Below are 25,281 nucleotides of genomic sequence, written 5' to 3'. Positions count from 1 at the left end.
CCATTTCTTCCACACTCTACTTTCTGCCATTTCCAACCCGAGCATGTTATCAAGCCCTCTCCACAGCTTCTCCTCCTGGCGTTTTCAAGACAACTGGGACCTCGAGAAAAAAAAAAACATAGGTAAAATCATAACGTCAGTGATCTTCTGGGCCTTCAAACGATTTTTCCCAGTTGGAGCTCGTTTATTTCCCGAGTTCCCAGTAATATTGAACGCGTCTGAAGTCGAATATTTCCTGAGTTCCCAGTGGACTTGAACGCGACATTACGTCATCGAGAATCGATGTTGAGTCACATGATATTGGTGGCGAGGAATCACGTGTCTTTTTTTACAGCCGGGTAATCTGGAGCTCAGCCCTGTCTAGAATTTATTTTCCTCCTAAAACTGTTGTATTTCATCAATATACGGATATATTTTGAGGCCTCAATATGCCTATATTCTCGGAGCTGTATTTTAATGTGGATAATGGTTACTTGGAAGGGTTGGTCAGGGGTTTTAAGGCTGGAATTCTTTCACAGGGAGACTATCTAAATCTCGTCCAGTGTGAAACCCTGGAAGGTGAGTCGGAGCTAACGTTAGCGTGCTAGCTAACCAGCTGGTCATCTGGCTAACTATGTTGTCAAATGTACACAGTGGCTTTTCAAGTGGTATTGTTAACATTTAATAAACGTTACTGGATTTAAAAAAACATGTGGCGTTTCCGACGACATGGCCAGTCGCCATGCTACTACTGTACCTAATATATATATATATATATATATAAATATATAATGTTAATGACAACTCTAGCCAGCTATAACAGTAGGTTACTAACTAATATCTCATGATGGGTCCTTGTATTATCAATTTAGTTAACGTTAGCTATATAAGGTTACTCTGTCATGAATAGTAGCTTATTAATGATCAGTTTTGTATATGGATGTAGGTAATTCAACTTAAATGGGCGGTTCGCTAGATTTCGAGATTAAATTGGGTCTCACAAAACCGATATTATTCTTTGAATTAGTTAGCTAACGTTAATTTAGCTAGCTACATTTAATTAGCTGGGAAGCTAGCGTGCCAGTTAGCCCAATAGTGAACTGAAGGAGCCGGACGTTACTCTTAAAAGGATCGTTTTACAATTGTTTGAACGACACGCGACTGTCAGTTTCCTGTCGCACAGACATAAAATAATATATATATATATCTGCGACTGTCAGTTTCCTGTCGCACAGACATAAAATAATATATATATATATATATATATATCTGCGACTGTCAGTTTCCTGTCGCACAGACATAAAATAATATATATATATATATATATCTGCGACTGTGGCAACGTCACAGCGACCAGACCAAATCCTACTGTAACATGATGCAGGAGTGTTAAAAGTAGGTCATTCTACCTGAGAATTTTATTTCGTCACACTGACAGGAAGTTGTTTTCTGTCAGTTCACCATTAACCTCACTTTGTAAATAATGTTGTTGTGGCTTTATTTTACTGTCATAATGAATCAAAAGCAGCGAAAGTTAAAGACGATATCAGCTATCTACACAAAGTAGATGTCATAACCGACTTGCCAAAACTATAGTTTGTTAACAATACATTTGTGGAGTGTTTGAAAAACGAATTAATGACTCCAACCGAAGTGTATGTAAACTTCTGACTTCAACTGTGTGTGTGATAGATATATATATATATATCTATATCTCTCTCACCAACACACAAATGTCTTGTTAACAAACTATAGTTTTGGCAAGTTGGTTATGACATCTACTTTGTGTATGACACAAGTCATTTTTCCAACAATTGTTTACAGACAGATTCTTTCATTTAATTCACTGTATCACAATCAGAAGTTGTTGACTGTGCCTTTTAAACAGCTTGGCAAATTCCAGAAAATAATGTCATTGCTTTAGAAGCTTCTGATTGGCTAATTGACATCATTTGAGTCAATTGGAGGTGTACCTGCGGGTGTATTTCATTACCTTCAAACTCAGTGCCTCTTTTCTTGATATCATGGGGAAATCAAAAGAAATCATGGGGAAATCAAAAAAAAAAAGGGTAGAACTCCACAGGTCTGGTTCATCCTTAGGAACAATTTCCAAACACCTGAAGGTACCACGTTCATCTGTACAAACAATAGTACGCAAGTATAAACACCATGGGACCACACAGCTGTCATATCGCTCAGGAAGGAGACACGTTCTGTCTCCTAGAGATGAACATACTTTGGTGCGAAAAGTGCAAATCAATCCCAGAACAGCGAAGGACCTTGTGAAGATGCTGGAGGAAACAGGTACAAAAGTATCTATATCCACAGTAAAACGAGTCCTATATCGCCATAACCTGAAATGTTGGCCATCATGACCATCGTTGTGTTTGGAGGAAAAAGGGGGAGGCTTGCAAGCTGAAGAACACCATCCCAACCGTGAAGCACAGGGGTGGCAGCATCATGCTGTGGGGGTGATTTGCTGCAGGAGGGACTGGTGCACTTCACACAATAGATGGCATCATGAGGTAGGAAAATTGTGGATATATTGATGCAACATCAAGACATCAGTCAGGAAGTTAAATCTTGGTCGCGAATGGGTCTTTCAAATGGACAATGACCCCAAGAAAACTTCCAAAGTTGTCTTTAAGCCATTTTGCCACAAAGTCAAGGTATTGAAGTGGCCATCACAAAGCCCTAACCTCAATCCTCTCTACTATTATTCTGACATTTCACTTTCTTACAATCAAGTGGTGATCCTAACTGACCAAAGACCGTGAATTTTTTCTGGGATTAAATGTCAGGAATTGTAAAAAAATAAATTTAAAAAAATGTATTTGGCTAAGGTAATGAAATACACCCGCAGGTAAACTTCCAACTTTATGTGTGAGAGATATATTATTTATATTTTTATTTTTTTTAACCTTTATTTAACTAGGCAAGTCAGTTAAGAACAAATTCTTATTTTCAATGACGGCCTAGGAACAGTGGGTTAACTGCCTGTTCAGGGGCAGAACGACAGATTTGTACCTTGTCAGCTCGGGGATTTGAACTTGCAACCTTTCGGTTACTAGTCCAACACTCTAACCACTAGGCTACCCTGCCGCCCCATATAAATATATATATATTATATATGGCCTACCCCGGCCAAACGGACAAGGCTGAGCCAATTGTGCGCCTCCCTATGGGACTCCCAATCACAGCCAGATGTGATACAGCCTGAATACTCTGGTCATTATTTGAACTGGCTAGCTAGCAATGAACCAAAGCATTGTTTGTTGCCTGGCTTGCAAGGTTAACTTAAGTAACAGTGGTTTCAGGAAAGAAGCTCTGAGATTTTCACATTGCTCATAAGAAGAATCTAAAGATAAACTTAGCCTTCAGATGCTTTTGGGAAACCAGGCCCTGGTTATTACATTGCATTGACCACTGTAGCTAGCTAGTATTAACAAGCTAGTATTTATTTAAGAACCGTTAGCAAGAACCATTAGCAGCTATGCATTACCAGGCTGCCTACATAAAATGTTAAATAAATCACATTAGATTGATCAACAGCGGGATTTCTATGAGGAACTGAAACTATTGCTCAAAGTATTGCTCAATTAGCTTACACATCAAGTAAAATGGAAGCATTCTAGACACACAAGCTAGCTAGCCTCTTCCCTTGTGTATGGGTCTCTAATGTACCGTTAGCATCATGCCCTCTCACAGCAGCATTCATATGAGCTTGTACTTGTCCTGTGCATGTCATTATTGTGTCTGTTGAAAGCCACTGTTACCCAGTATCTGAAGACGTCTTGTCGTCCCCCCACCCATGCAGACCTGAAACTCCATCTGCAGAGCACGGACTATGGCAGCTTCCTGGCCAACGAGCCGTCCCCCCTCACCGTGTCCGTCATCGACGACAAGCTCAAAGAGAAGATGGTGGTGGAGTTCCGTCACATGAGAAACCAGTCGTACGAACCGCTGGCAAGCTTCATGGACTTCATCACGTGAGTCATTCACAGGCTCTCTGGTGTCTGCCAAGACTCTATCCCAAATGAAGGGGCAAGATGGGTGCCCATATTGTCTAATTAAATTGAGCCTGTCTTTCCCATGCATTCTGGGGGGGGGGGGGATTTAGGCTTAGAATATCACCTTGTCTTATTATTGCCCGGAACAAATCAGCTATTGGTTCAACTGTATTTGTCCGTCTCCCATCTCTTTTCAGTTATGTGACATCTGAATGGTCCATGTTTCATACTCTTATATATGCCTATTGACTCATTCTAGCCTGAGAGAGGACCCTCGTAGTGGCTCTCACTGGCCGCCTTTCATTCTAGCCTGAGAGAGGACCCTCGTAGTGGCTCTTACCAGCCGCCTTTTCATTCTAGCCTGAGAGAGAACCCTCGTACCGGCTCTTACCGGCCGCCTTTCATTCTAGCCTGAGAGAGGACCCTCGTACCGGCTCTTACTGGCCGCCTTTCATTCTAGCCTGAGAGAGAACCCTCATACCGGCTCTCACTGGCCGCCTTTCATTCTAGCCTGAGAGAGAACCCTCGTACCGGCTCTTACCGGCCGCCTTTCATTCTAGCCTGAGAGAGGACCCTCGTACCGGCTCTTACTGGCCGCCTTTCATTCTAGCCTGAGAGAGAACCCTCGTACCGGCTCTTACCGGCTGCCTTTCATTCTAGCCTGAGAGAACCCTCGTACCGTCTCTTACCAGCCGCCTTTCATTCTAGCCTGAGAGAGGACCCTCGTACCGGCCGCCTTTCATTCTAGCCTGAGAGAGAACCCTCGCACCATCAGCCTTTCATTCTAGCCTGAGAACCCTCGTACCGGCTCTTACCGGCCACCTTTTCATTCTAGCCTGAGAGAGAACCCTCGTAGTGGCTCTTAACGGCCGCCTTTCATTCTAGCCTGAGAGAGGACCTTCGTACCGGCTCTTACCGGCCACCTTTCATTCTAGCCTGAGAGAGAACCCTCGTACCGGCTCTTACCAGCCGCCTTTCATTCTAGCCTGAGAGAGAACCCTCGTACCGGCTCTTACCGGCCGCCTTTCATTCTAGCCTGAGAGAGGACCCTCGTACCGGCTCTTACCGGCCGCCTTTCATTCTAGCCTGAGAGAGAACCCTCGTACTGTCTCTCACCATCTTGCAAAATGAAATGTAATATTTGCTATGCTCTTAACTACCCAGTCATCACTGAAACACGCGCTCTCCTCCCATCCTCACAGGTACAGCTACATGATAGACAATGTGATCCTGCTGATCACGGGCACCCTGCACCAGCGTGCCATCTCTGAGCTGGTACCTAAGTGCCACCCTCTGGGCAGCTTTGAGCAGATGGAGGCAGTCAACATCGCCCAGACCCCAGCAGAACTTTACAACGCCATCCTGGTCGACACCCCTCTGGGTAAGACTGTGACTGCTGCCCTATTCCCTATATAGTGGTACTACTATAGACCAGAGCCCTATTCCCTATATAGTGGCTACTATGACCAGAGCCCTATTCCTATATAGTGGTACTACTATAGACCAGAGCCCTATTCCCTATATAGTGGTACTACTATAGACCAGAGCCCTATTCCCTATATAGTGGTACTACTATAGACCAGAGCCCTATTCCCTATATAGTGGTACTACTATAGACCAGAGCCCTATTCCCTATATAGTGGTTCTACTATAGACCAGAGCCCTATTCCTTATATAGTGGTACTACTATATACCAGAGCCCTATTCCTTATATAGTGGTACTACTATATACCAGAGCCCTATTCCCTATATAGTGGTACTACTATATACCAGAGCCCTATTCCCTATATAGTACACTACTATAGACCAGAGCCCTATTCCCTATATAGTGGTACTACTATATACCAGAGCCCTATTCCCTATATAGTACACTACTATAGACCAGAGCCCTATTCCCTATATAGTACACTACTATAGACCAGAGCCCTATTCCCTATATAGTGGTACTACTATAGACCAGAGCCCTATTCCCTATATAGTGGTACTACTATAGACCAGAGCCCTATTCCCTATATAGTACACTACTATAGACCAGAGCCCTATTCCCTATATATAGTGGTACTACTATAGACCAGAGCCCTATTCCCTATATAGTGGTACAACTATAGACCAGAGCCCTATTCCCTATATAGTGGTACTACTATAGACCAGAGCCCTATTCTATATAGTACACTACTATAGACCAGAGCCCTATTCCCTATATAGTGGTACTACTAGACCAGAGCCCTATTCCCTATATAGTACACTACTATAGACCAGAGCCCTATTCCCTATATAGTGGTACTACTATAGACCAGAGCCCTATTCCCTATATAGTGGTACTACTATAGACCAGAGCCCTATTCCCTATATAGTGGTACTACTATAGACCAGGGCCCTATTCCCTATATATTGCACTACTTTAGACCAGGGCCCTATTCCCTATATAGTGGTACTACTATAGACCAGGGCCCTATTCCCTATATAGTGGTACTACTATAGACCAGGGCCCTATTCCCTATATAGTGGTACTACTATAGACCAGAGCCCTATTCCCTATATAGTGATACTACTATAGACCAGAACCCTATTCCCTATATAGTGCACTACTATAGACCAGTGCCCTATTCCCTATATAGTGGTACTACTATAGACCAGGGCCCTATTCCTATATAGTGGTACTACTATAGACCAGAGCCCTATTCCCTATAGGGTACTACTATATACCAGAGCCCTATTCCCTATATAGTACACTACTATAGACCAGAGCCCTATCCCTATATAGTACACTACTATAGACCAGAGCCCTAGACCCTATATATAGTGGTACTACTATAGACCAGAGCCCTATTCCCTATATTGGTACTACTATAGACCAGAACCCTATTCCCTATATAGTGGTACTACTATAGACCAGGGCCCTATTCTATATAGTGGTACTACTATAGACCAGGCCCTATTCCTATATATTGCACTACTTTAGACCAGAGCCCTATTCCTATATAGTGATACTACTATAGACCAGAGCCCTATTCCTATATAGTGGTACTACTATAGACCAGAGCCCTATTCCCTATATAGTGGTACTACTATAGACCAGAGCCCTATTCCCTATATAGTACACTACTATAGCCCCCCTATATAGTGGTACTACTATAGACCAGAGCCCTATTCCTATATAGTACACTACTATAGACCAGAGCCCTATTCCTATATAGTGTACTACTATAGACCAGAGCCCTACTATATAGTGGTCTACTATAGACCAGAGCCCTATTCCCTATATAGTGGTACTACTATAGACCAGGGGGTTGACTACTTTGGACCAGGGCCCTACCTATATAGTGGTACTACTATAGACCAGGGCCCTATTCCTATATAGTGGTACTACTATAGACCAGGGCCCTATTTCAGTTACTACTATAGACCAGAGCCCTATTCCCTATATAGTGATACTACTATAGACCAGAACCCTATTCCCTATATAGTGCACTACTATAGACCAGAGCCCTATTCCCTATATAGTGGTACTACTATAGACCAGGGCCCTATTCCCTATATAGTGGTACTACTATAGACCAGAGCCCTATTCCCTATATAGTGGTACAACTATAGACCAGGGCCCTATTCCCTATATAGTGCTTACTTATCTAATATAGCGTATTGACTCGGGGTTGAATACTTACCTAATCTAACGTATATTTGTTTTATTTTTCATTAATTGTGTGAAGAATGTTAGCATTTTTCTTCCACTTTAAAATTAGAGTATTTTGTGGAGATCAATGACCAAAAATCACAATGGAATCAATTTCAATCTGACTTTGTAACTCAAAAAAATATAAAAAATTCCAAGAGGATGAATACTAAGGATACCCACTGTATGTACTGTAGATGTACATCCAAGAGGATGAATACTAAGGATACCCACTGTATGTACTGTAGATGTACATCCAAGAGGATGAATACTAAGGATACCCACTGTATGTACTGTAGATGTACATCCAAGAGGATGACTACTAAGGATACCCACTGTATGTACTGTAGATGTACATCCAAGAGGATGAATACTAATGATACCCACTGTATGTACTGTAGATGTACATCCAAGAGGATGAATACTAATGATACCCACTGTATGTACTGTAGATGTACATCCAAGAGGATGAATACTAAGGATACCCACTGTACTGCGTTACTTTTGAATGCACAGAAGGGCTCTGATCCAAAGTAATGCACGATGAAATGGGGTGCCATTTGGGACACATTCTGGCAGTGCTACACACTCTATTGGGTTGATTTACTGATCCACTAGTATTGCTTATTAGTGTGGATCGCTTTTCTCAACTGTCTGTTCCCCATCCTGGGTGGTTTACTAATGGAACTGTCCCCCCCCCCATCCTGGGTGGTTTACTAATGGAACTGTTCCCCCGTCCTGGGTGGTTTACTAATGGAACTGTTCCCCCCGTCCTGGGTGGTTTACTAATGGAACTGTTCCCCATTCTGGGTGGTTTACTAATGGAACTGTTCCCCATTCTGGGTGGTTTACTAATGGAACTGTTCCCCCGTCCTGGGTGGTTTACTAATGGAACTGTCCCCCGTCCTGGGTGGTTTACTAATGGAACTGTCCCCCGTCCTGGGTGGTTTACTAATGGAACTGTTCCCCCGTCCTGGGTGGTTTACTAATGGAACTGTTCCCCCGTCCTGGGTGGTTTACTAATGGAACTGTCCCCCCGTCCTGGGTGGTTTACTAATGGAACTGTTCCCCCGTCCTGGGTGGTTTACTAATGGAACTGTTCCCCCCGTCCTGGGTGGTTTACTAATGGAACTGTTCCCCCCCCGTCCTGGGTGGTTTACTAATGGAACTGTTCCCCCGTCCTGGGTGGTTTACTAATGGAACTGTTCCCCGTCCTGGGTGGTTTACTAATGGAACTGTTCCCCCCGTCCTGGGTGGTTTACTAATGGAAATGTTCCCCCGTCCTGGGTGGTTTACTAATGGAACTGTTCCCCCCGTCCTGGGTGGTTTACTAATGGAACTGTTCCCCCCGTCCTGGGTGGTTTACTAATGGAACTGTCCCCGTCCTGGGTGGTTTACTAATGGAACTGTTCCCCCCCCGTCCTGGGTGGTTTACTAATGGAACTGTCCCCCGTCCTGGGTGGTTTACTAATGGAACTGTCCCCCACCCCCGTCCTGGGTGGTTTACTAATGGAACTGTTCCCCCCCCGTCCGTCCTGGGTGGTTTACTAATGGAACTGTCCCCCCCCGTCCTGGGTGGTTTACTAATGGAACTGTTCCCCCCCCGTCCTGGGTGGTTTACTAATGGAACTGTCCCCCGTCCTGAGTGGTTTACTAATGGAACTGTTCCCCCCCGTCCTGGGTGGTTTACTAATGGAACTGTTCCCCCCGTCCTGGGTGGTTTACTAATGGAACTGTTCCCCATTCTGGGTGGTTTACTAATGGAACTGTTCCCCCGTTCTGGGTGGTTTACTAATGGAACTGTTCCCCCGTCCTGGGTGGTTTACTAATGGAACTGTCCCCGTCCTGGGTGGTTTACTAATGGAACTGTCCCCGTCCTGGGTGGTTTACTAATGGAACTGTCCCCCCGTCCTGGGTGGTTTACTAATGGAACTGTCCCCCCGTCCTGGGTGGTTTACTAATGGAACTGTTCCCCCCGTCCTGGGTGGTTTACTAATGGAACTGTTCCCCCGTCCTGGGTGGTTTACTAATGGAACTGTCCCCCCGTCCTGGGTGGTTTACTAATGGAACTGTTCCCCCCGTCCTGGGTGGTTTACTAATGGAACTGTTCCCCCCGTCCTGGGTGGTTTACTAATGGAACTGTCCCCCGTCCTGGGTGGTTTACTAATGGAACTGTTCCCCCCCGTCCTGGGTGGTTTACTAATGGAACTGTTCCCCCCGTCCTGGGTGGTTTACTAATGGAACTGTCCCCCGTCCTGGGTGGTTTACTAATGGAACTGTCCCCCCCCCGTCCGTCCTGGGTGGTTTACTAATGGAACTGTCCCCGTCCTGGGTGGTTTACTAATGGAACTGTCCCCCCCCCGTCCTGGGTGGTTTACTAATGGAACTGTCCCCCGTCCTGGGTGGTTTACTAATGGAACTGTTCCCCCCCCGTCCGTCCTGGGTGGTTTACTAATGGAACTGTCCCCCCCCGTCCTGGGTGGTTTACTAATGGAACTGTTCCCCCCCCCGTCCTGGGTGGTTTACTAATGGAACTGTCCCCCGTCCTGAGTGGTTTACTAATGGAACTGTCCCCCGTCCTGAGTGGTTTACTAATGGAACTGTTCCCCCCCATCCTGGGTGGTTTACTAATGGAAATGTTCCCCCGTCCTGGGTGGTTTACTAATGGAACTGTCCCCCGTCCTGGGTGGTTTACTAATGGAACTGTTCCCCCCCGTCCTGGGTGGTTTACTAATGGAACTGTCCCCGTCCTGGGTGGTTTACTAATGGAACTGTCCCCGTCCTGGGTGGTTTACTAATGGAACTGTCCCCCGTCCTGGGTGGTTTACTAATGGAACTGTCCCCCGTCCTGGGTGGTTTACTAATGGAACTGTCCCCCCCCGTCCTGGGTGGTTTACTAATGGAACTGTTCCCCCCCGTCCTGGGTGGTTTACTAATGGAACTGTCCCCCGTCCTGGGTGGTTTACTAATGGAACTGTTCCCCCCGTCCTGGGTGGTTTACTAATGGAACTGTTCCCCCGTCCTGGGTGGTTTACTAATGGAACTGTTCCCCCCGTCCTGGGTGGTTTACTAATGGAACTGTTCCCCCCGTCCTGGGTGGTTTACTAATGGAACTGTCCCCCCGTCCTGGGTGGTTTACTAATGGAACTGTCCCCCGTCCTGGGTGGTTTACTAATGGAACTGTCCCCCGTCCTGGGTGGTTTACTAATGGAACTGTCCCCCGTCCTGGGTGGTTTACTAATGGAACTGTTCCCCCCGTCCTGGGTGGTTTACTAATGGAACTGTTCCCCCCCGTCCTGGGTGGTTTACTAATGGAACTGTTCCCCCCCGTCCTGGGTGGTTTACTAATGGAACTGTTTCCCCCCCCCGTCCTGGGTGGTTTACTAATGGAACTGTCCCCCGTCCTGGGTGGTTTACTAATGGAACTGTTCCCCCCCCGTCCGTCCTGGGTGGTTTACGAATGGAACTGTCCCCCGTCCTGGGTGGTTTACTAATGGAACTGTCCCCCACCCCCGTCCTGGGTGGTTTACTAATGGAACTGTTCCCCCCCCGTCCTGGGTGGTTTACTAATGGAACTGTCCCCGTCCTGGAGTGGTTTACTAATGGAAATGTTCCCCCCATCCTGGGTGGTTTACTAATGGAAATGTTCCCCGTCCTGGGTGGTTTACTAATGGAACTGTTCCCCGTCCTGGGTGGTTTACTAATGGAACTGTCCCCGTCCTGGGTGGTTTACTAATGGAACTGTTCCCCCCGTCCTGGGTTGTTTACTAATGGAACTGTTCCCCCCGTCCTGGGTGGTTTACTAATGGAACTGTCCCCGTCCTGGGTGGTTTACTAATGGAACTGTCCCCGTCCTGGGTGGTTTACTAATGGAACTGTTCCCCCCGTCCTGGGTGGTTTACTAATGGAACTGTTCCCCCCGTCCTGGGTGGTTTACTAATGGAACTGTTCCCCCCGTCCTGGGTGGTTTACTAATGGAACTGTTCCCCCCGTCCTGGGTGGTTTACTAATGGAACTGTCCCCCGTCCTGGGTGGTTTACTAATGGAACTGTCCCCGTCCTGGGTGGTTTACTAATGGAACTGTTCCCCCCGTCCTGGGTGGTTTACTAATGGAACTGTTCCCCCCGTCCTGGGTGGTTTACTAATGGAACTGTTCCCCCCGTCCTGGGTGGTTTACTAATGGAACTGTTCCCCCCGTCCTGGGTGGTTTACTAATGGAACTGTCCCCGTCCTGGGTGGTTTACTAATGGAACTGTCCCCCGTCCTGGGTGGTTTACTAATGGAACTGTTCCCCCCGTCCTGGGTGGTTTACTAATGGAACTGTCCCCCGTCCTGAGTGGTTTACTAATGGAACTGTTCCCCCCCATCCTGGGTGGTTTACTAATGGAACTGTTCCCCCCCATCCTGGGTGGTTTACTAATGGAACTGTCCCCCGTCCTGGGTGGTTTACTAATGGAACTGTCCCCCGTCCTGAGTGGTTTACTAATGGAACTGTCCCCCGTCCTGGGTGGTTTACTAATGGAACTGTCCTCCGTCCTGGGTGGTTTACTAATGGAACTGTTCCCCCCCGTCCTGGGTGGTTTACTAATGGAACTGTTCCCCCCCGTCCTGGGTGGTTTACTAATGGAACTGTCCCCCCGTCCTGGGTGGTTTACTAATGGAACTGTCCCCGTCCTGGGTGGTTTACTAATGGAACTGTTCCCCCCGTCCTGGGTGGTTTACTAATTAATGGAACTGTTCCCCCGTCCTGGGTGGTTTACTAATGGAACTGTCCCCCGTCCTGGGTGGTTTACTAATGGAACTGTCCCCCCGTCCTGGGTGGTTTACTAATGGAACTGTCCCCCCGTCCTGGGTGGTTTACTAATGGAACTGTTTCCCCCGTCCTGGGTGGTTTACTAATGGAACTGTCCCCGTCCTGAGTGGTTTACTAATGGAACTGTTCCCTCATCCTGGGTGGTTTACTAATGGAACTGTTCCCCCCCATCCTGGGTGGTTTACTAATGGAACTGTCCCCCGTCCTGGGTGGTTTACTAATGGAACTGTCCCCCGTCCTGAGTGGTTTACTAATGGAACTGTCCCCCCCCGTCCTGGGTGGTTTACTAATGGAACTGTTCCCCCGTCCTGGGTGGTTTACTAATGGAACTGTCCCCCGTCCTGAGTGGTTTACTAATTACTAATGGAACTGTTCCCCCCCGTCCTGGGTGGTTTACTAATGGAACTGTCCCCCGTCCTGGGTGGTTTACTAATGGAACTGTCCCCCCGTCCTGGGTGGTTTACTAATGGAACTGTCCCCCCGTCCTGGGTGGTTTACTAATGGAACTGTCCCCCGTCCTGGGTGGTTTACTAATGGAACTGTTTCCCCCCCCCGTCCTGGGTGGTTTACTAATGGAACTGTCCCCCGTCCTGAGTGGTTTACTAATGGAACTGTTCCCCCCCATCCTGGGTGGTTTACTAATGGAACTGTCCCCCCCCATCCTGGGTGGTTTACTAATGGAACTGTCCCCCGTCCTGGGTGGTTTACTAATGGAACTGTTCCCCGTCCTGGGTGGTTTACTAATGGAACTATCCCCCGTCCTGGGTGGTTTACTAATGGAACTGTTCCCCGTCCTGGGTGGTTTACTAATGGAACTGTTCCCCCATCCTGGGTGGTTTACTAATGGAACTGTTCCCCCGTCCTGGGTGGTTTACTAATGGAACTGTCCCCCGTCCTGGGTGGTTTACTAATGGAACTGTCCCCCCCCGTCCTGGGTGGTTTACTAATGGAACTGTTCCCCCATCCTGGGTGGTTTACTAATGGAACTGTTCCCCCGTCCTGGGTGGTTTACTAATGGAACTGTCCCCTCCCCGTCCTGGGTGGTTTACTAATGGAACTGTTCCCCCATCCTGGGTGGTTTACTAATGGAACTGTTCCCCATCCTGGGTGGTTTACTAATGGAACTGTTCCCCATCCTGGGTGGTTTACTAATGGAACTGTTCCCCCATCCTGGGTGGTTTACTAATGGAACTGTTCCCCCATCCTGGGTGGTTTACTAATGGAACTGTTCCCCATCCTGGGTGGTTTACTAATGGAACTGTTCCCCATCCTGGGTGGTTTACTAATGGAACTGTTCCCCATCCTGGGTGGTTTACTAATGGAACTGTTCCCCCATCCTGGGTGGTTTACTAATGGAACTGTCCCCCCGTCCTGGGTGGTTTACTAATGGAACTGTTCCCCCCGTCCTGGGTGGTTTACTAATGGAACTGTTCCCCGTCCTGGGTGGTTTACTAATGGAACTGTCCCCCCGTCCTGGGTGGTTTACTAATGGAACTGTTCCCCCATCCTGGGTGGTTTACTAATGGAACTGTTCCCCCGTCCTGGGTGGTTTACTAATGGAACTGTTCCCCCCGTCCTGGGTGGTTTACTAATGGAACTGTTCCCCCGTCCTGGGTGGTTTACTAATGGAACTGTTCCCCCGTCCTGGGTGGTTTACTAATGGAACTGTTCCCCCCATCCTGGGTGGTTTACTAATGGAACTGTTCCCCCATCCCTGGGTGGTTTACTAATGGAACTGTTCCCCCCCGTCCTGGGTGGTTTACTAATGGAACTGTTCCCCCGTCCTGGGTGGTTTACTAATGGAACTGTTCCCCGTCCTGGGTGGTTTACTAATGGAACTGTCCCCCGTCCTGGGTGGTTTACTAATGGAACTGTTCCCCCATCCTGGGTGGTTTACTAATGGAACTGTTCCCCCCCATCCTGGGTGGTTTACTAATGGAACTGTCCCCGCCCTGGGTGGTTTACTAATGGAACTGTTCCCCCCCTGGGTGGTTTACTAATGGAACTGTTCCCCCCCCGTCCTGGGTGGTTTACTAATGGAACTGTTCCCCCCCATCCTGGGTGGTTTACTAATGGAACTGTTCCCCCCCATCCTGGGTGGTTTACTAATGGAACTGTTCCCCCCCGTCCTGGGTGGTTTACTAATGGAACTGTTCCCCCATCCTGGGTGGTTTACTAATGGAACTGTCCCCCGTCCTGGGTGGTTTACTAATGGAACTGTCCCCCGTCCTGGGTGGTTTACTAATGGAACTGTTCCCCCCCGTCCTGGGTGGTTTACTAATGGAACTGTCCCCCGTCCTGGGTGGTTTACTAATGGAACTGTCCCCCGTCCTGGGTGGTTTACTAATGGAACTGTTCCCCCGTCCTGGGTGGTTTACTAATGGAACTGTTCCCCCGTCCTGGGTGGTTTACTAATGGAACTGTTCCCCCCATCCTGGGTGGTTTACTAATGGAACTGTTCCCCCCGCCCTGGGTGGTTTACTAATGGAACTGTTCCCCATCCTGGGTGGTTTACTAATGGAACTGTTCCCCGTCCTGGGTGGTTTACTAATGGAACTGTTCCCCCCGTCCTGGGTGGTTTACTAATGGAACTGTCCCCCCGTCCTGGGTGGTTTACTAATGGAACTGTCCCCCCATCCTGGTGGTTTACTAATGGAACTGTTCCCCCGTCCTGGGTGGTTTACTAATGGAACTGTTCCCCCCGTCCTGGGTGGTTTACTAATGGAACTGTTCCCCCGTCCTGGGTGGTTTACTAATGGAACTGTCCCCCGTCCTGGGTGGTTTACTAATGGAACTGTTCCCCCCCGTCCTGGGTGGTTTACTAATGGAACTGTTCCCCCCCGTCCTGGGTGGTTTACTAATGGAACTGTCCCCCCCGTCCTGGGTGGTTTACTAATGGAACTGTTCCCCCATCCTGGGTGGTTTACTAATGGAACTGTTCCCCCCCCGTCCTGGGTGGTTTACTAATGGAACTGTTCCCCCCCGTCCTGGGTGGTTTACTAATGGAACTGTTCCCCCCCATCCTGGGTGGTTTACTAATGGAACTGTTCCCCCGTCCTGGGTGGTTTACTAATGGAACTGTTCCCCCGTCCTGGGTGGTTTACTAATGGAACTGTTCCCCGTCCTGGGTGGTTTACTAATGGAACTGTTCCCCCCCATCCTGGGTGGTTTACTAATGGAACTGTTCCCCCCGTCCTGGGTGGTTTACTAATGGAACTGTTCCCGTCCTGGGTGGTTTACTAATGGAACTGTTCCCCCCCTAATGGAACTGTTCCCATCCTGGGTGGTTTACTAATGGAACTGTTCCCCGTCCTGGGTGGTTTACTAATGGAACTGTTCCCCCGTCCTGGGTGGTTTACTAATGGAACTGTTCCCCCGTCCTGGGTGGTTTACTAATGGAACTGATCCCCCCGTCCTGGGTGGTTTACTAATGGAACTGTTCCCCATCCTGGGTGGTTTACTAATGGAACTGTTCCCCCCATCCTGGGTGGTTTACTAATGGAACTGTTCCCCCCGTCCTGGGTGGGTTACTAATGGAACTGTTCCCCATCCTGGGTGGTTTACTAATGGAACTGTCCCCCCCGTCCTGGGTGGTTTACTAATGGAACTGTTCCCCCGTCCTGGGTGGTTTACTAATGGAACTGTTCCCCCCGTCCTGGGTGGTTTACTAATGGAACTGTCCCCCGTCCTGGGTGGTTTACTAATGGAACTGTCCCCCGTCCTGGGTGGTTTACTAATGGAACTGATCCCCCCGTCCTGGGTGGTTTACTAATGGAACTGTCCCCCATCCTGGGTGGTTTACTAATGGAACTGTTCCACCCCATCCTGGGTGGTTTACTAATGGAACTGTTCCCCCCGTCCTGGGTGGTTTACTAATGGAACTGATCCCCCCGTCCTGGGTGGTTTACTAATGGAACTGTTCCCCATCCTGGGTGGTTTACTAATGGAACTGTTCCCCCCATCCTGGGTGGTTTACTAATGGAACTGTCCCCCCGTCCTGGGTGGTTTACTAATGGAACTGTTCCCCCATCCTGGGTGGTTTACTAATGGAACTGTCCTCCCCCCGTCCTGGGTGGTTTACTAATGGAACTGTTCCCCCCGTCCTGGGTGGTTTACTAATGGAACTGTTCCCCCCCGTCCTGGGTGGTTTACTAATGGAACTGTTCCCCCCCGTCCTGGGTGGTTTACTAATGGAACTGTCCCCCCCGTCCTGGGTGGTTTACTAATGGAACTGATCCCCCCCGTCCTGGGTGGTTTACTAATGGAACTGTTCCCCCATCCTGGGTGGTTTACTAATGGAACTGTTCCACCCCATCCTGGGTGGTTTACTAATGGAACTGTTCCCCCCCCGTCCTGGGTGGGTTACTAATGGAACTGTTCCCCCCCATCCTGGGTGGTTTACTAATGGAACTGTTCCCCCCCGTCCTGGGTGGGTTACTAATGGAACTGTTCCCATCCTGGGTGGTTTACTAATGGAACTGTTCCCCCGTCCTGGGTGGTTTACTAATGGAACTGTTCCCCTGTCCTGGGTGGTTTACTAATGGAACTGTTCCCCCCCCCCATCCTGGGTGGTTTACTAATGGAGCTGTTCCCCCCCCATCCTGGGTGGTTTACTAATGGAACTGTTCCCCCATCCTGGGTGGTTTACTAATGGAACTGTCCCCCCCGTCCTGGGTGGTTTACTAATGGAACTGTTCCCCGTCCTGGGTGGTTTACTAATGGAACTGTTCCCCATCCTGGGTGGTTTACTAATGGAACTGTTCCCCCCGTCCTGGGTGGTTTACTAATGGAACTGTTCCCCGTCCTGGGTGGTTTACTAATGGAACTGTCCCCCGTCCTGGGTGGTTTACTAATGGAACTGTCCCCCCCCGTCCTGGGTGGTTTACTAATGGAACTGTTCCCCCCCGTCCTGGGTGGTTTACTAATGGAACTGTTCCCCCGTCCTGGGTGGTTTACTAATGGAACTGTTCCCCCCGTCCTGGGTGGTTTACTAATGGAACTGTTCCCCCCGTCCTGGGTGGTTTACTAATGGAACTGTTCCCCCCGTCCTGGGTGGTTTACTAATGGAACTGTTCCCCTCATCCTGGGTGGTTTACTAATGGAACTGTTCCCCCGTCCTGGGTGGGTTACTAATGGAACTGTTCCCTCATCCTGGGTGGTTTACTAATGGAACTGTTCCCCCGTCCTGGGTGGTTTACTAATGGAACTGTTCCCATCCTGGGTGGTTTACTAATGGAACTGTTCCCCGTCCTGGGTGGTTTACTAATGGAACTGTTCCCCTGTCCTGGGTGGTTTACTAATGGAACTGTTCCCCCATCCTGGGTGGTTTACTAATGGAGCTGTTCCCCCCCCATCCTGGGTGGTTTACTAATGGAGCTGTTCCCCCCCCATCCTGGGTGGTTTACTAATGGAACTGTTCCCCCCCATCCTGGGTGGTTTACTAATGGAACTGTCCCCCCGTCCTGGGTGGTTTACTAATGGAACTGTTCCCCGTCCTGGGTGGTTTACTAATGGAACTGTTCCCCCATCCTGGGTGGTTTACTAATGGAACTGTTCCCCCCGTCCTGGGTGGTTTACTAATGGAACTGTTCCCCCGTCCTGGGTGGTTTACTAATGGAACTGTCCCCCGTCCTGGGTGGTTTACTAATGGAACTGTCCCCCCCGTCCTGGGTGGTTTACTAATGGAACTGTTCCCCCATCCTGGGTGGTTTACTAATGGAACTGTTCCCCCCATCCTGGGTGGTTTACTAATGGAACTGTCCCCCCATCCTGGGTGGTTTACTAATGGAACTGTTCCCCCCATCCTGGGTGGTTTACCAATGGAACTGTTTCCCCCCATCCTGGGTGGTTTACTAATGGAACTGTTCCCCCATCCTGCGTGGTTTACTAATGGAACTGTTCCCCCATCCTGGGTGGTTTACTAATGGAACTGTTCCCCCCATCCTGGGTGGTTTACTAATGGAACTGTTCCCCATCCTGGGTGGTTTACTAATGGAACTGTTCCCCCATCCTGGGTGGTTTACTAATGGAACTGTTCCCCCATCCTGGGTGGTTTACTAATGGAACTGTCCCCCCATCCTGGGTGGTTTACTAATGGGGTCCTGGTGGTTTACTAATGGAACTGTTCCCCCCCCCATCCTGGGTGGTTTACTAATGGAACTGTCCCCCCATCCCTGGGTGGTTTACTAATGGAACTGTTCCCCCCATCCTGGGTGGTTTACTAATGGAACTGTTCCCCCGTCCTGGGTGGTTTACTAATGGAACTGTTCCCCCCATCCTGGGTGGTTTACTAATGGAACTGTCCCCCCATCCTGGGTGGTTTACTAATGGAACTGTTCCCCCATCCTGGGTGGTTTACTAATGGAACTGTTTGGTTTACTAATGGAACTGTTCCCCTCCATCCTGGGTGGTTTACTAATGGAACTGTTCCCCCCGTCCTGGGTGGTTTACTAATGGAACTGTTCCCCCCATCCTGGGTGGTTTACTAATGGAACTGTTCCCCCCGTCCTGGGTGGTTTACTAATGGAACTGTTCCCCCTCCATCCTGGGTGGTTTACTAATGGAACTGTTCCCCCGTCCTGGGTGGTTTACTAATGGAACTGTTCACCCCGTCCTGGGTGGTTTACTAATGGAACTGTTCCCCCATCCTGGGTGGTTTACTAATGGAACTGTTCCCCCGTCCTGGGTGGTTTACTAATGGAACTGTTCCCCCCGGTCCTGGGTGGTTTACTAATGGAAATCCTGGGTGGTTTACTAATGGAACTGTCACTCCCATCCTGGGTGGTTTACTAATGGAACTGTCACCCCCATCCTGGGTGGTTTACTAATGGAACTGTTCCCATCCTGGGTGATTTACTAATGGAACTCATGGATTTGAGAATGCAAGGAAGAAGAATCTTTGAACAACAGACTGGAGGGATTTTATAACCTCTAACACTAGATGGCGCTAAAACAACAAGGAAGAAGAATCTTTGAACAACAGACTGGAGTGATTTTATAACCTCTAACACTAGATGGCGCTAAAACTCAACATTGCTCATAAATGTGTAATCTTCTAAATCCTGTTTTTAAATGTCTGATCATTTCTTCAGCTGCTTTCTTCCAAGACTGCATATCTGAGCAGGATCTGGATGAGATGAACATTGAGATTATCCGTAATACTCTGTATAAGGTGAGCAAGGAGATTTCATTCACCTGTAATACTCTGTAGTAAGGGATTTCATTCACCTGTAATACTCTGTATAAGGTGAGCAAGGAGATTTCATTCACCTGTAATACTCTGTAGTAAGGGATTTCATTCACCTGTAATACTCTGTATAAGGTGAGCAAGGAGATTTCATTCACCTGTAATACTCTGTATAAGGTGAGCAAGGAGATTTCATTCACCTGTAATACTCTGTAGTAAGGTGAGCAAGGAGATTTCATTCACCTGTAATACTCTGTATAAGGTGAGCAAGGAGATTTCATTCACCTGTAATACTCTGTATAAGGTGAGCAAGGAGATTTCATTCACCTGTAATACTCTGTAGTAAGGTGAGCAAGGAGATTTCATTCACCTGTAATACTCTGTATAAGGTGAGCAAGGAGATTTCATTCACCTGTAATACTCTGTAGTAAGGTGAGCAAGGAGATTTCATTCACCTGTAATACTCTGTATAAGGTGAGCAAGGAGATTTCATTCACCTGTAATACTCTGTATAAGGTGAGCAAGGAGATTTCATTCACCTGTAATACTTTGTAGTAAGGTGAGCAAGGAGATTTCATTCACCTGTAATACTCTGTATAAGGTGAGCAAGGAGATTTCATTCACCTGTAATACTCTGTATAAGGTGAGCAAGGAGATTTCATTCACCTGTAATACTCTGTATAAGGTGAGCAAGGAGATTTCATTCACCTGTAATACTCTGTATAAGGTGAGCAAGGAGAGTAATACTCTGTATAAGGTGAGCAAGGAGATTTCATTCACCTGTAATACTCTGTATAAGGTGAGCAAGGAGATTTCATTCACCTGTAATACTCTGTAGTAAGGTGAGCAAGGAGATTTCATTCACCTGTAATACTCTGTATAAGGTGAGCAAGGAGATTTCATTCACCTGTAATACTCTGTATAAGGTGAGCAAGGAGATTTCATTCACCTGTAATACTCTGTATAAGGTGAGCAAGGAGATTTCATTCACCTGTAATACTCTGTATAAGGTGAGCAAGGAGATTTCATTCACCTGTAATACTCTGTATAAGGTGAGCAAAGGGATTTCATTCACAATGTTAAACCACATCGTGCAACATAAGAGATAGATGGTCATTGACTTGAATCCGTGTCTCCATTTCCAGGCTTATCTGGAGGCTTTCTACAAGTTCTGCTCCACTCTGGGAGGAACCACTGGTGACACCATGTGTCCCATTCTAGAGGTCCGTGAGCGTGTCCCTTCATTAGAAAGTTAACTTGATATACAAGTGTCTTCGGGGAAAGTATTCAGACCCCTTGACTTTTTACACATTTTTGTTACGTTACAGCCTTATTCTAAAATGGATTAAAAAAGAAACTCATCAATCGACATCACAATACCCCATAATGACATCACAATACCCCATAATGACATCACATCACAATACCCCATAATGACATCACAATACCCCATGATGACATCACAATACCCCCATAATGACCCATAATGACAAAGCAAAAACAGGTTTTTAGAAATTTTCACAAATGTATTAAAAATGAAAAAACAGATTTACATAAGTATTCAGAACCTTTGCTATGAGACTCAAAATTGATCTCAGGTGCATCCTGTTTCCATTGATCACCTTTGAGATGTTTCTACAACTTGATTGGAGTCCACCTGTGGTACATTCAATTGATTGGACATTATTTGAAAAGGCACACACCTGTCTATATAAGGTCCCACAGTTGACAGTGCATGTCAGAGCAAAAACCAAGCCATGAGGTCAAAGGAATTGTCCGTAGAGCTCCAAGACAGGATTGTGTCGTGGCACAGATCTGGGGAAGGGTACCAAAACATTTCTGCAGCATTGACGGTCCCCAAGAACACAGTGGTCTCCATCATTCTTAAATGGAAGAAGTTTGGAACCACAAAGACTCTTCCTAGAGCTGTCTGCCCAGCCAAACTGAGTAATCGGGAGTGAAGGGCCTTGGTCAGGGAGGTTCTTGGTCACTGTGACAGAGCTCCAGACTCCACAAATCAAGCCTTTATGGCTCCTGTAGCCATTCCTCAGTAAAAGGCACATGACAGCCCGCTTGGAGTTTGCCAAATGGCACCTGAAAACTCTCAGACCATGAGAAACAAGATTCTTTGGTCTAATGAAACCAAGATTGAACTCTTTGGCCTGAATACCAAGTGGCAGGTCTGGAGGAAACCTGGCACCATCCCTACGGTGAAGCATGGTGGTGGCAGCATCATGCTGTGGTGATGTTTTTCAGCGGCAGGGACTGGGAGACTAGTCAGGATCGAAGGAAAGATGATCGGAGCAAAGTACAGAGAGATCCTTGATGAAAACCCGCTCCAGAGCGCTTCGGGACCTTAGACTGGGGCGAAGGTTCACCTTCCAACATGACAATGACCCTAAGCACACAGCCAAGACAACACAGGAGTGGCTTCGGGACGAGTCTCTGAATGTCCTTGAGTGGCCCAGCCAGAGCCTGGACTTGAACCCAATCGAACATCTCTGGAGAGGCCAGAAAATAGCTGTGCAGCAACGCTCCCCCATCCAACCTGACAGAGCTTGAGAGGATCTACAGAGAACAATGGGAGAAACTCTAGGCTCCCGAGTGACGCAGCAGTCTAAGACACTGCATCTCAGTGCTTGAGGCGTCACTACAGACACCCTGGTTCGATACCAGGCTGTATTTCAACTGGCTGTGATTGGGAGTCCCATAGGGCGGCACACCATTGGCCCAGCGTCGTCCGGTTTTGGCCGGTGCAGGCCATCATTGTAAATAAGAATTTGTCCTTAACTGACTTGCCTAGTTAAAATAAAACTCCACAAATACAGATGTGCCAAGCTTGTATCGTCATTCCCAAGAAGACTGAAGGCTGTAATCGCTGCCAAAGGTGCTTCAACAAAGTACTGAGTTAATTGAAAAAATATATATATATATATTTGCAAAATATCAACTTGTTTTTGCTTTATTTTGGGGTATTGTGTGTGTCTGTGTAGTGATGAGAATAGAAAACAATTTAATCCATGTTAGAATAAGTCTGTAAAGTAACAAAATGTGGAAAACGTCAAGGGGTCTGAATACTTTCCAAATGCCACTGTGGTGGTTCTCTTTAGTCATTTATACTGGACCATCCAATTTAAAGGAAAAATTGACCCACACCTTGAAGTGTGTTCTAGTATATTAATCTCTCACCTGTCAATCAGTCAGTTTCCTATTTCCTCTCCCTCTGTGTGTCCAGTTTGAGGCGGACAGGAGGGCCTTCATCATCACCATCAACTCATTTGGTACGGAACTGTCTAAGGAGGACCGTGCCAAGCTGTTCCCCCACTGTGGCAAGCTGTACCCTGAGGGGCTGGCTCAGCTTGCCCGCGCTGACGACTACGAACAGGTCAAAGCTGTGGCTGACTACTACCCTGTAAGTTATACTACGACTGCTAACCCAGCCTGCTGGCTACTACCCTGTCAGTTACTGGTCCTTCCTACTAGCCTAGCCTACTGGCTACTACCCTGTCAGTTACTGGTCCTTCCTACTAGCCTAGCCTACTGGCTACTACCCTGTCAGTTACTGGTCCTTACTACTGCTACTACTAGCCTGATACTGGGCACCTTCACCAAGTCTCTTTCTATTCTGTGACTGTATTCTGTGACTGTATTTAGAGAGGCACACCTGCTATAAGGACATTGGTCTAACCGTTGATCTAAAGCAGAGGACCAATGAAATATGTTCTCAATCCCCCAGCAATACAGCTACCCTCCTGCCTCATCCTATTGATAGTCAAAACATATGGTGATCCTCTCCTCTCCTCTCCCTCTCCCTCTCCCTCTCCCTCTCCTCTCAGGAATACAAGCTCCTGTTTGAGGGAGCAGGCAGCAACCCAGGGGACAAGACACTGGAGGACAGGTTCTTTGAGCATGAGGTGAGCAGCGACTTCTACACATCCACACACACACGCACACTCACTCCCCTCTAATCATAGTATTAACAGAACCCCCCCCAAGACCCACGACACCCCCGGCGTCCCCGTTAACCCACCCACCACCCCGCGACCTCGTTAACCCACCCACCACCCCGCGTCCCCGTTAACCCACCCACCCCCGGCGTCCTCGTTAACCCCTGCAGGTGAAGCTGAACAAGCTGGCGTTCCTGAGCCAGTTCCACTTCAGTGTGTTCTATGTCCTCGTTAACCCCCACCCCCGGCGTCCCAGTAACCCACCCCTGGTGTCCTCGTTAACCCACCCCCTGGTGTCCTCGTTAACCACCCCCTGGTGTCCTCGTTAACCCACCCCTGGTGTCCTCGTTAACCACCCCTGGTGTCCTCGTTAACCCACCCCTGGTGTCCTCGTTAACCCACCCCCTGGTGTCCCGTTAACCCACCCCTGGTGTCCTGCAGGTGAAGCTGAACAAGCTGGCGTTCCTGAACCAGTTCCACTTCAGCGTGTTCTATGTCCTCGTTAACCCACCCCCTGGTGTCCTCGTTAACCCACCCCTGGTGTCCTCGTTAACCCACCCCCTGGTGTCCTCGTTAACCCACCCCCTGATGTCCTCGTTAACCCACCCCCTGGTGTCCTCGTTAACCCACCCCCTGGTGTCCTCGTTAACCCACCCCTGGTGTCCTCGTTAACCCACCCCTGGTGTCCTCAGGTGAAGCTAACTCCACCCTGGTGTCCTCGTTAACCCACCCCCTGGTGTCCTCGTTAACCCACCCCCTGGTGTCCTCGTTAACCCACCCCTGGTGTCCGTTAACCCCCCTGGTGTCCTGCAGGTGAAGCTGAACAAGCTGGCGTTCCTGAACCAGTTCCACTTCAGCGTGTTCTATGTCCTCGTTAACCCACCCCCTGGTGTCCTCGTTAACCCACCCCCTGGTGTCCTCGTTAACCCACCCCCGGCGTCCTCGTTAACCCCCCGATGTCCTGCAGGTGAAGCTGAACAAGCTGGCGTTCCTGAGCCAGTTCCACTTCAGTGTGTTCTATGTCCTCGTTAACCCCCACCCCCCGGCGTCCCGTTAACCCACCACCCTGATGTCCTCGTTAACCACCCCCTGATGTCCTCGTTTAACCACCCCCTGATGTCCTCGTTTAACCACCCCCTGATGTCCTCGTTTAACCACCCCCTGGTGTCCTCGTTAACCCACCCCCTGGTGTCCCGTTAACCCACCCCTGGTGTCCTCGTTAACCCACCCCCTGGTGTCCTCGTTAACCCACCCCCCTGGTGTCCTCGTTAACCCACCCCTGGTGTCCTCGTTAACCCACCCCCTGGTGTCCTCGTTAACCCACCCCCTGGTGTCCTCGTTAACCCACCCCCTGTGTCCTCAAACCCACCCCCTGGTGTCCTCGTTAACCCACCCCCTGGTGTCCTCGTTAACCCACCCCTGGTGTCCTCGTTAACCCACCCCCTGGTGTCCTCGTTAACCCACCCCTGGTGTCCTAACCCACCCCCCTGGTGTCCTCGTTAACCCACCCCCCTGGTGTCCTCGTTAACCCACCCCCTGGTGTCCTCGTTAACCCACCCCTGGTGTCCACACACACACCCACCCCCTGGTGTCCTCGTTAACCCCCCTGGTGTCCTCGTTAACCCACCCCCTGGTGTCCTCGAACACCCACCCCTGGTGTCCTCAACCACCCC

The 25,281-nt window shown here is 48.5% G+C and overlaps 1 protein-coding gene across 1 annotated transcript; it reads left to right on the top strand.

Moving 5' to 3' along the window:
- Positions 1-329: 329 nt before the first annotated feature.
- Positions 330-24,665, top strand: LOC135565164 (V-type proton ATPase subunit d 1-like). Its single transcript, XM_065011225.1, has 10 exons — positions 330-558; positions 3,797-3,968; positions 5,192-5,370; positions 19,567-19,646; positions 20,807-20,884; positions 22,897-23,073; positions 23,498-23,575; positions 24,050-24,244; positions 24,422-24,481; positions 24,576-24,665. Exons 1-10 carry the CDS (start codon positions 429-431, stop codon positions 24,663-24,665), a joined length of 1,239 nt encoding a protein of 412 aa, XP_064867297.1. The 5' UTR covers positions 330-428.
- The last annotated feature ends 616 nt before the right edge of the window (positions 24,666-25,281 follow it).

This window comes from Oncorhynchus nerka, linkage group LG27, assembly GCF_034236695.1.
Source record: "Oncorhynchus nerka isolate Pitt River linkage group LG27, Oner_Uvic_2.0, whole genome shotgun sequence".
NCBI classification, from domain to species: domain Eukaryota; kingdom Metazoa; phylum Chordata; class Actinopteri; order Salmoniformes; family Salmonidae; genus Oncorhynchus; species Oncorhynchus nerka.
The sequence above is the reverse complement of the archived record's forward strand: the minus strand, read 5'-3'. Positions and strand labels throughout refer to the sequence as shown.

Coding starts and splice junctions, on each gene's coding strand:
- LOC135565164 (XM_065011225.1), top strand. CDS start 429: ATGCCTATATTCTCGGAGCTGTATTTTAATGTGGATAATGGTTACTTG. Junction 20,885..22,896: donor CCATGTGTCCCATTCTAGAG/GTCCGTGAGCGT, acceptor CTGTGTGTCCAG/TTTGAGGCGGACAGGAGGGC. Junction 23,576..24,049: donor ACAGGTTCTTTGAGCATGAG/GTGAGCAGCGAC, acceptor GGTGTCCTGCAG/GTGAAGCTGAACAAGCTGGC.